The sequence below is a fragment of the Lepisosteus oculatus genome, chromosome 13, assembly GCF_040954835.1.
Source record: "Lepisosteus oculatus isolate fLepOcu1 chromosome 13, fLepOcu1.hap2, whole genome shotgun sequence".
Lineage (NCBI taxonomy): Eukaryota > Metazoa > Chordata > Actinopteri > Semionotiformes > Lepisosteidae > Lepisosteus > Lepisosteus oculatus.
The window spans coordinates 2,630,903-2,642,540 of record NC_090708.1 but is presented as its reverse complement, the minus strand read 5'-3'; the positions used below and the strand labels follow the sequence as shown (position 1 = coordinate 2,642,540).

The following is an 11,638-nucleotide window of genomic DNA, read 5'->3' as shown; positions in this document are numbered from 1 at the left end:
AAGAAGAGGAATGTGCTCTCTTGACTAAGTCTGCATCCAGTTGTGAACAACTTTCTTAAATAAAAAACAAACATTTATGTGAAAGATGTTCAAAAGAGGAAAAGCCATGTTTCAGTTCATCATCATTTCACTTCTAACCACTTTTTTTATCATTCAGCGCAGTGTTGAACAATATCTCTTATCTAACACTTCTGTTCAGTACCGACAACTCAGTGGAAGGACTGCGTGAACTTCACTCCCATCTTCGTTTGAGAGCAAAGTTTTATCATCCCCGACACATCAATAAATTCGAAGTTCCTTCTTGAGTACCGGGTTCTTAACCGCAAGCGTTACCACAAGAAAGTCACAGATGTGTAACACTTTCATGTGTAGGTATCGGGTCCTTCAGCTCTGAGCACAGACCACACACTTTTGAAAAACACACTCAGCTCCGTCACATGAAACTGTGTACGCCCCTTCCCTTTAACACACAGTGGAATTTTCCCAAACTAAAATATACAGCAACCTGTGGTATTAAATACTAACCTTCTGAGCAACTGTCTACATCAGGCCCTGAGTGGTGCCCTAAGCCAGCCTACCAGATACTGTCGTGTTTGTGCCTTTTCCATTTTGTGCTGGGTGCTATGTACCCACTTGTACAGCAGTCCTTCAAATCCATGCTGCTCATATCCAAGCACAGAAGGACTTTTAAAACAAAGACACATCCATGGGAAATCAATCAACCAGGGAACATACAGTAAATGACTGCGACCGTCCTGACAGTTTCCAGCTGCATACGAAACTAAAACCCTCCCTCTCACAAGATTCAGAGAAGCTGCTGCTGATCGCGCCCACTTATTAAACAGAAATACAAAAGAAAAGATGAATAACATTGACAATCAAATGATCACAGAGTTTCTTCTTGGAAATGGGAGGAGGTCTGCTGCAGTATCTGTGGATGTGAATGTTGACAGTATTTTCCCATCCACATGCCTTTCACTGTTCTGTCGGGCTGCCAGTAAACTCCACAGCCCATCACGGTCTGAATCACAACTGAGCCTCGTCTGGGAATTAAACCACTAGGTAAACGCGGCACCTCCTACTCATTCCTGCCTCCTCCCCCTCAAAGCAAATCACAGGCACTTCCGATGAACCCACTCCTTAAGAAGGATAAAAATAAAATCTCACCCCTGCCGTGATAAATGCCTAAAATGTTTCAGCATTTTTCCCTAGAATTGGGCTGTAATGTTTAGTCTGGAAGGGACACTGGTCCTGAGAAAATGTGCAAATGTCACAGATCATAAACAACAGATCACACAGTGCTGCAGCTGGAAGGATTAGGCGAGATTTCCCTTTCACATCCACATAAATGTCATTGTCCGATGGTCTATCGGGATGCAGTAAGTTACTGACAGACTGCAGCTGTGTTTCTGGCCAAGAAACGGGTAGTCAAAAAAGTGCTTATGCACTGCCTGAACAATAGCACCTAAATCATTTATTTTTTATTCATTGGCAAAAGAAAAACTCATTATACTGTTATGCATAAGCTCTAAAGGCATGACTAGCTCTTATATGGTTAGAATTGCTAGGACCTTTTAAGAGTTTATATATTTTTTTAAAGCAATTGCTGGTAAGAGCTGTACCATTTCTGAAACAGCTGAAGAGGAAACAAATAATCAATTTAATGGATATCACAAAGTGTTAAATGAGCTTAAAATTACAGCTGACCTCTTACATACTGTAGTTACGGTCACAATCGTAAGCCCCTCCTCTTAAGGGTGCTCCGGCTCTTTCTTGCGCGTCTTGATTTTTGCACCTGCCTCCTGTTCCAGCCTCTCCCTACAGAAGCCTGACGCCCCCACCAGTCCAGGCTCAGCTTTGGAAGATGGACACCCGGAAGCCCGCCTACCAGCGAGTCCAGGAGAGACCCGACGGCACAGGCTTCATCACGGCGTCCTGACCGTCTGGGTCCGGGCTGGAGCGCCTGGCCCCGTTACCCTTTTTATTCCCCCGACCCTTCGCCGGACCCCGCTCCGGCTTTTAACTCCTGTCATGTCTCTGTCTTGGATGGATCACCCGGCTGTGGACTCTTGCCTATTCTGGATTACCCTACGGACTCCCTTCGGACTTGTTTGCCTTGGTCACGCCCCCCCGAGCACCAGCCCAGCCCCGATCCCAGTCTGCTTTCCCCGTGTTTGTCTCTCTCCCCTCCGGATTCTGCCGTCTGCAGACGGTCCTGAAAAACGCTTCGTGACAGTTACCTTGCTTCCTGCTGTTCTGAAGAACCGATTCAAAATCTGTAGGAATTACAATTTTCTTTAATGACTTTAATGAACTGTGATGGACTGGCGTCCCATCCAGGGTGTATCCTGCCACAGGTCCGCGGTTTGCCAGGACAGACTCCAGCTCCCCTGTGACCCTGTATCAGATAAAGCACTTAGAAAATGGCTGGAAGGCCTGTAATGAATCTGACTCCTCCTTAGCAAAACAAGTGATCAACAACAGCGGCAAGAACATCTAATCTAAAATAACATAACAAACACTTATGAGTTTCTTTAAGACTGCAGAGAGATAATTGGGTAAAGGCACTGAAATCTAATAAGAGCGCATGGCTTGAATCAGAGGTCTCTCACCCTGGTCCTGCAGGGCTCCTGTCCAGTCAGTCTGTACGTCACCCTGAATCTCCTGTTCAGGTGCACTTCTCAGTTGTCGCTCAGTTATGTTTTGAGCAAGCAAGCAATTTCAATTGTAGGAGCTCTGGTTCTTTGGGTCTAAAAGTTGCTTTGATTTTTGCCCCAAAGTGAACTCTAACCGACTGAATTGAACTGTTTAAATGGGTCACAGTGACATTATTCCAGGTCTTTAGAAAAAGATGGGATCTTTAACACCTGTGTTCGATAGGGACTCCCCAGAGCCAGGGCTGGAGATCTTTGACATAAGGTTAAGGGTGTCTGGCTATAGCAGGGTCCCCAGTCCTGGTCCTGGGATCCCACACACATGCTGGGTTCTCCTGCAGCTGAGCTCTTTACCGACTTGAATCCTCAACTGGACTAGCAAATCACCGAGTTCGAACCTTGGAAATATGATTATTAAAAGACAACCTCCTATGTGTGTAGGAACTCAAAACAATTGATATATATGGATAAATATAAGTGATGAAGAGCCAGCAACCATATCACCCTGCAGCTGACAGCTGACAGCTGGCAGCCTACTAGAGCTCAGCAGGTGTGAGCCTGGTCAGTACCTGCATGGGAGACCTCTAAGGTTGCTGCTGGAAGAGGTGTTAGTGGGGCCAGTAGGGGGTGCTCACCCTGTGGTCTGTGTGGGTCCTAATGTCCCATTATAGATCACCATCTCTGAACTGGCTTCATCACTCTTTTCTCCTCCCCACTGAGAGCTGGTGTGTGGGGAGCAGACAAGTGCATCATCCAGGTGGGGCTGTACACTGGTGGTGATGGAGGGGATCCCCATTTACTGTAAAGAGCGTTGATTGGAGTGTCCAGAAAAGTGCTATATAAGTGTGATGAATTATTATTATTATTAATTGAAGAGTGCAAAAGAAACCTATTATTTGGTCTGTTAATGGTTTGGTTATTTCACTGAGTGCTCAAGTTGAACAAACCCCAACAGACTGGGAACTCCCAATCTGCAGAGATGTGTTGCCTTGTCTTTAGGATACAACCAGAAGAGTGCACTCCCTTCCAACAAAAAAAATGATTCACTATCTTTCAGATGCCTTTGTTTCCATAAACACAGGAGGGAAAGTTCCCCAAGTCAGATCACAAGGACAGAATCCTGGTCTCCTTTTCCACTCGTCTTAAATATCCCTTTTCCTCCTTTTATTTTCTAAAGAGATGTAATATACAAAGACAAATTTGAGACAAAACAGTACTGTATTCTTCGAGATACATTTACATTGAACCAAATGTCAGTAAATTAAAAAAAGAGCAAAAAAATCATTTTATTTAAACTGCAATTCAATTGAAAAGAATCAGATGCTTCTACAACCCCTCTTGCTAACCATCATGAAATAAATGGATTGAGCACATAATATTCAATTTGTTCTCTTTTGCTTAACAACGCCAATTCTCTTCAAATAAACGTTGTATGATTCTTTCAAACAATAATTGATTCATGCTTCCTGTTCTCCCTAATTGCAATCAGAAATGACTCCAGATAATTAATCTTAATGAGGCACAGCTGTACAGCCCGTTCTAATTAAACCTTAAGCAATGATCCTGAAGCAAGATTGGACAGAAGGACTATATCTCTCTTAAAACAGCAGGGAATTCACTTACTGGGTGGAAAATACCTGTTTAAATCATTGCCGAATGCATCTTTTTTTTTTCTAACTTACTGTATTGTTTGTATCAAACAGTCGTAGCTGGAATTTGAGTGTCTCGGATAAAAATGTGCTTTCCACATCTTCGGTGCTGAAATCCAGAAAACCGTAGCTCCCTTATCAACACCACACCTGGATTTGAAAAATGTTATTGTTTTCGAGGAAGTTAACAATGCACAAACCTGTGAAGTCTGAGCGTAGTTTCCCTGGAGGGTTTGTACAGTACGTTCGGGTGATTGCTGTTGCGTAGAAAGTATTCCTGCAGTTGGGATTTTTTTTTTCATAGGTTTGCAAATCCTGAAGAAGCATGATCTTAAACCCATCACCAGCGGAGATGCCCAATCAGGGAGAAGGTCAGGGACAGGATGGTCTTGTCGGATTTCCCTGGGGAGCACTGTACACGCTCCCCGAAATGTAAACCTTGTAGTTACCTAGAGACGGGAGCTGGGCAAGAGAGACCTGTAACTCAATGCGCTCGGTACGACTGAAGACCGAGCGAACCCAGAGCTGTGCTGTGCGTTTCGAAGCCTCCTCTTTGTACAAAAAATAACGACATGATGCAGGACGTTGTTTTAGCAAAAGGAGCCCGACGTGGCGAAATGCTTGAACCCAGAGCTTGCCACTGAGAAACTTCTATCTTTGATTGTAGAATAATAATTAAAAAATGCCGAGTCGCCAAAAGAAAGTGATATTCTTTTTGGCTGGTCTCCTGAGCTTCGCCGCGGTCTTAATGGTGGCAGCGTCGGTGGGAACTCAGTTTTGGATCAAGGGGACAATTCTGTGTAAGACAGGAGCTCAGCTCGTTAACGCCACGGGCCCCGAACTGGAGAAATTCATCGGCAGAATCAACTACGGTCTTTTTCACGGGCAGAGACTCAAGCAATGCGGTCTTGGTGGGCGACCTTTCCGTTTCTCGTGTAAGTAACCGCGGCGATTGTATAGCGGGTAAGAAACAGATGTATCCGAAGTTTACCGTTCGTGAGGCAGTGTTGTTACTTGTGTACTTGATCATTAATGCCCAGTACAACGTAAGGCAATGTAGCCAAGACTATCAATTATTCAAATACCAAAGTCAAGTTAATTATTTAAGACGCAGATATGAATATCACCTTCCCACAGAAACTTTCACAAGCCGTATACAATATTAGAGGATGGTTAAAACAATATGTTATCCGACTGACAAAGGAACAATATATGTGAATGCTCATAGATTATATTTTCTTTCGCCAGAATTGCATTATGCAGCTGGCTTTATATATAGTTTATTAAGAGTGGCTCAAACCGTTAGCTGATATTGCTTCAGCCGTAGGCCAGATGTGATATCCCCTTGGTATATTAGTCTCTGGGGAACCGTAAAAGCAATTGCTATGAAGTATGGAAGCCTGCAATACATAAGATATATTGAGCTATTTGATTAATGAGGGGGGACAGGCAGATCTTCCTCAGGGTTTCAGTCCTGTTTCAGACGCCTCTCAACGATTTTCACGGACACGAAAATGTTCATAGCTTGATCGTACGAGGCTGTCCTAAGCGTTTCTCTGCCCTAACTAGGGATCTCCAGCACGGGTCCTGCAGGGCCGGTGTGTCTGTGGCAGAGACGTGCAGAGAGGCCCTGTGGTGGGCAGTAGCTCAAAAGGGCAGAAGGGCCACTTTCCGGGTCAGGATTTGTTACAGTAGAGTATCCTGGACACAAATCGGTGCCTGCTTGTGTTTCTGTGTTTTTTAATTTTACAGGACGTTTGGATGTGACTTCAGAGGCATTATAATATTCACAACCTTCTCCAAAAATGGTTGTCCATAATTTAAGTTTAATTACCAGACAAGATATTACACCCCCTCTACCGAGCATGTACTTTATTTCCCTGATGTAACACATCTTAACAAGAGGACAGAGCAAATAAAAGAATTACCGTCTAATTGCATGCAAAACCAAAAGCAAGAGTTTACATGATAACACATCAAATCAAAGATTTTTTTCCCCAAAAAAGTGCCTATTGTGGGACAAAATTCAGGTAGCTGCTAGAAATTACAATTATTATTATTATTATTATTATTATTATTATTATTATTATTATTATTATTATTATTATTATAGTTCAGGTGGGGAGCTGCGTCAGCATGCGTAGGCTGCAAAGGAACAAGTAATACTGTAGGTTTATTCCCTGCTGAAAAGAGAAGAAAGAAAACGCAACGTTTTGTTCCTTATTATTATTATTATTATTATTATTATTATTATTATTATTATTATTATTATGTACTGGATATCTCTTGAAATTGCTCAATATACACTACTCAAAGTTTAAACATTATTTTATACATCTATTTTTATAACATATTAAGCTATAAATTGAATTCCAGGAGAAGTATTTATTGGTCGTGTCATAAAAAAACTTGGCAGACCTGTTCGCCTGCCGCTAGTTGTGACCCAGTTATAAAGCGATGTTATCCCTTTAGCTGCCTCCCTAAATTCTTTCTTTTTCTTCTTTTTTCTGAAGGCAAGCTCTCCTGTTTCTGTGACTGAACCATACTGTATACACACCAAAGAATATGCATGTTAGCTGTTTATATCAAATACAAAAAGACTGGCTTGTGTACTCAGTTAACTACATTTAAATCTACATCTCAAATCTAGCTAATCTCATCGAATCTAGTGTTGAATTGAATATACCTTCACTTCTATCTTCCATCTAAAATATTGATTCCGGTGATATCTGCAGATCTACATCACATCCCCAAATGCAACTAAAGATTCAATGCTCTATATACTGCATCTTAAAAAGGATATTTGTGTGTAATTCGTTGTAGCCTTGGCCTCACTGGGCTGTTCAGTTAGGACAGCATTTCGTGCTGGTATCAGACTTGGCAGGATGTGAAAAAGAGCACCGAAACCATGCCCCCAAACATAATCACAGTGAGTCACCATCCTGTCCTGTTTCTGGTTAATTCTTCGTTAACAAGCTTTAGAACAAAGTTAGGGGTGAGGAGCCCTCAGTATTTACGGACTGATTGATTTCTCTTCCGCATGACTTAACGTGATGTCGTACAACAAAGATGTACTGTTTCAATTATGCAGGCAGGTTGCTAAATGACAGGGCTGGTTCCTGCAATCAGAGCTGCGCGTAACGAGTCCCTCGGATTAATTAATATTCCATGGAAGGCTGTGGAATGTGCTGAGAGAATGGGCAGTGGGAATGGAGGGTGACAGGACATGCCCGTTCTCTCTCAGAAACAACAGTCTATCAAGGTACTGTTTCCACTTCGTGGTACTTGAGTGGTCCTGAGGATATTTAGCTTTTCCGTACATTATAATTAGATGTTTTCACCTGTCAATGACATCAATGTAAATTAAATGCACTTTAAAAAAAAAAAGATGACGTCTTTTTAAAAAGTCTTCATTTGAGCCATGAGTGACGGGACAGCCTTTATGATCTCCCCGTGTGGGGTCAGAGACTGTCATTTCATTTCAACATAATGAGATACTGGATCTGCCAGCACTCCTTCCACAGGACAGGGTCCTGAGTTATTTTTTAAGACAACGGTGGTCCGCGAGATCCGCTGTCTAGCGGAGTTTGCAGGTGTGTGTAAGTCTCCAGTTTTTCTTAACAAGAAAAGGCTTCACCCTGCTCAAATAGGCAAACAATAAGCTCGATTAAGGGCTCAGGTGGAAGGAGAATGAGGACTCCGGGAGTGGAGTTGTGCACTGCTGTCTTCAGGTCATCCATGTCAGTATAGAGCAGTGATTCCCAATCACTGGACCCAAAGGATGCTATTTAGTTTTCTGTCTGGGGATTAATGGTAAATTTGCTTTCAGCTCTTGAAAGGGTCCAATGGGATTTGTAATTGTTACCAACCCTGGACCAGTGCCTGAGCTTCAGAAGTGCACTCACTCAGGTGTGCTGCCTGAAAACCAACCCAACCTCTGCAGAAGGAAAAACCACTCAGGCTGACGGTAACTGATACAGCGTCATCCCCGCCTGTGTCAGTTCTTCCTCAGCTCATCAACTAGACACAGCTGTTTATGGCCGACATTACGGCAAACAAGCTTTGTATGTAAAACACGCTTTCGGGAAAAATGCTGGAGTTTATCAGTAGGTTGACCTGGAGTCAAATAAGCTTCGAAAGTGGTCTTGGAAGAGTTGCACAGCAGCTGCTTCTGCAGTAAGTCACTTGTGCTTTTGTCAAGAAATGCAATGTCACGCTCGTAAGCCCCTTCCTTGTTTTTTACTCATCTCCCACACCTGCTCCGTGTTCCAGCCCCCTTTTCAGTTCCCCTTAAAGGCCAGACGCCTACTCTGTTCCATGCTCTGCATTGGTTCCTGTACCAGGCGAGTCCGGGACCTGGAGCGCCTGGTCCCGTCAAGTTTTTAGTTCCTGTTCCTGTGCCGGTTCCGACCCGGTTCCTGTTTTTAATCCCGTTTGTCTTGGATGGACTGCCCGGCTTTGTACTTTTGCCTCATCATGGATTCCCCCCTGGACTCACTTCTGGACAGTTTGCCTCGGCCACACCTCCCCGAACACCAGCGCACCGTGGGCACGGCCCCTGTTTTCATTCCCGACTCCCGCATGCTTCTTCCCCCCGTGTTTTCCTCACTCGTCCCCGGATTGTGTCGTCTGCATAGGGTCCTGAAAGAGCGCTTCCGTTACATGCAATGTCTTTTTCACTTGGCAGTTTTCCCCGAGCTCACAGGCGTCATCCCTACCAGCCTTCACGCGAGTGTGATTTTGTTTTGTGCCGCCATGATGGTGTTCTCCTCAGTGACATCGGGCTTCTTCATGTACAACGCCTTCGGCAGCCCCTATGAGACACTACACGGCCCTCTAGGGTTGTACCTTTGGAACTTTATTTCATGTAAGTATTTGTGAAACATTTCTGTTTTGACATGATATCGATATTCGATATTTCGCTTGGAAGATACCTACAGTATTCAACACATCGCCTGGGGTCATTCTTCCAGTGCTGGCTGCCTTAGGTGTAGAAGTGTGTTTGAAGAATGATCCATTAATATACTGCAATAGATCACACATGTGCTCACTAGTAATAGTCTAGAAGCAGCATCAGCCAAGCATATTTGTATTCCCTTTTCACTAAAACATCTTTAGTTGTTTGCCATGTCTTCCTTCGTATTGATTTTGGCCAAGGAAACCAACTGCTGCCACGCTGGAAGACGTGCAGGCTCTAGTTTTGCTGTATCGGTGTTCAGCACAGCTGGTTTAAAGACAGAACACTGTTTCAGCTTTTAAACAGTTAGCAAGACGCCAGGGGCAGTTTTGAAAGCCAGAGGATATGTTGTCCCCTGTAGGTTTCTGCGGCTGTCTGGTGATGATCCTCTTCGCCTCCGAAGTCAAACTCCACCGGCTGTCGGAGAAAATCGCTAACTACAGGGAAGGAAGTTTTGTGTACAGGACCTACAGCGAACAGTTTGACTGGTCCTTCTGGATCGTTTTGTTCTGCTTCTTAGCACATGCCTTGAACATTCTCCTTATCCGGGTGGCTGGGATCCAGTTTCCCTTTCAGGAGACGAAGGAGTCCGATGTGATCACAGGTGCGGTGGATCTCATGTACTGACAGCGCTTTTGTCTCACTGCAGTGCTCTGCAGGCTCAATTTCCCTGGTTGTTCATCATTGAAAGAGCAGTGCAAACAAAAGAAGTTTCTTTCCATGCCTTTTTTTTTCTCCACAGTATTCTGGCTTTCAGGTGATAGCTATGCTATCAGGAATAATCAGGTTAAGATGTATCACTGCATTAGAAATGTAAGAAAATTGCTTAAAGCGCAGTGGATCTTGTTCTGCACTGTAGACGAACTGCCCACTGCACAGAGAGTCACCCCAAGGAGCATGCAGCCCACAGTGGAACTGGGGTTGTTGAGGAACCAAGTTTTGTGGTGCAAAAAGTTGAGCATTTCTTAGCAAACATTCTTTTTTATTTTGGTTAGTTCTCTGACGGTCTTTAAGCCACTGTCATTAGATGTATTGTGCTTTCCTGCAGTTGAAGGAGACACGACTCAAGGCTGAGGTCTGCATTGGGTTCCCCTTGAAAACAGGAATTGTGATTTCTCAGTTATTTTTGAAGAGGAAAGCTAAAAAAGAAAACAAAAAATGCATTTTTGTTTAGACAATGTTTACCTAGAAATTTTCAAGAAAAGAATCGGTTAGTATGAAATTCCTCTTCATCTCCTTGCTCAAGTGAATGGAGAGGACAGAAGATTGTGAGTATTATGCGAGTAGATAGGATCTTCTGCACAATGTGCCAATGTTTGATTTGATTTATTGATTTTTTTTTAATCAGGCAACATTTGTATACGTTTTATAGAAAAAGCAAAGAGAATGAATGTAGATGGACAATTATGATTCCTTTTATAAACAGAAGTTCAATATGTTCAGGTAAAATCAAACTAGACATCATGTTGTTATGTAAAATAAAAATTGGTTTATGACTCACATTGTGTTTTAACAGTTAAAGAAAGGTTCTGGGAATGTCTTTATACATTGTATGGTCCCCAGTTGAATACTGTACAAAATAAATGTTTTGTGTAACAGAGATGTTTGTATGTGTGTCTGATGAAAACGATGTTTTAACATTCCCAGTAGTGCACTTACTTTTATTTCATATTCGGGACACTTCAAAATAAACTGTGTAGTAATAAAATACTGATTACACCTCCAAGTTACTCCTGATTACTTCTGCAAAAGTATGTATACTCTTCTATTTAATTTGAATCTGTAGCATATTGCTTTGTAAAAATCTTAATTTTGTGTTTAAATATCTTTTATGATGATTTTTTGATCATCATCACTCAGGCTTGACAAAATAGTTTATTTCCACTTTGGGACTTTGATATGCATGTATCAGTTCACATGAAACTCTGTGTAACGTCTGCACTTATGCTGCGGAGTTGAACTCGGTAAAATACAGCACACTTCAGTACTGGGTTTCTTTTAATTCAGGGCTAATGTAATGGCATGCAGGGGGCAGTGTTAGTATACACAGCTCAGGTTGTTTTCACGAAGGCACTGAAAGGTTCACTAAAATGTTTTTAGTGCAGATTTTCATAACAACTGTCTTAACCAATTGCTTAACCTTCAAGTAATTAACAGTTCAGACATGCTTTTAAAAATATTACATATTTAGTAAATATCAATCTCATTTCAAGCTTGGGTTCCTTATATACAGTATGTATGTGCATGCATTCAGTGGAATTTTTAGTTTTGTAAGTAAACTATACCAAAACATATTCCTAAAATAAAACTTTATAGTACTGAACACACAGGGCAAAGTTCTTTCTATGTTAAGACTGTCAAACAAATCCCACTAACAC

General features: G+C 42.5%; 1 protein-coding gene across 1 annotated transcript; it reads left to right on the top strand.

Moving 5' to 3' along the window:
* The first annotated feature begins 4,228 nt into the window (after positions 1-4,228).
* Positions 4,229-10,860, top strand: clrn1 (clarin 1). The gene is made up of 3 exons (XM_006637422.3): positions 4,229-5,238; positions 8,991-9,170; positions 9,622-10,860. Exons 1-3 carry the CDS (start codon positions 4,986-4,988, stop codon positions 9,885-9,887), a joined length of 699 nt encoding a protein of 232 aa, XP_006637485.1. The 5' UTR covers positions 4,229-4,985; the 3' UTR covers positions 9,888-10,860.
* Positions 10,861-11,638: the final 778 nt, after the last annotated feature.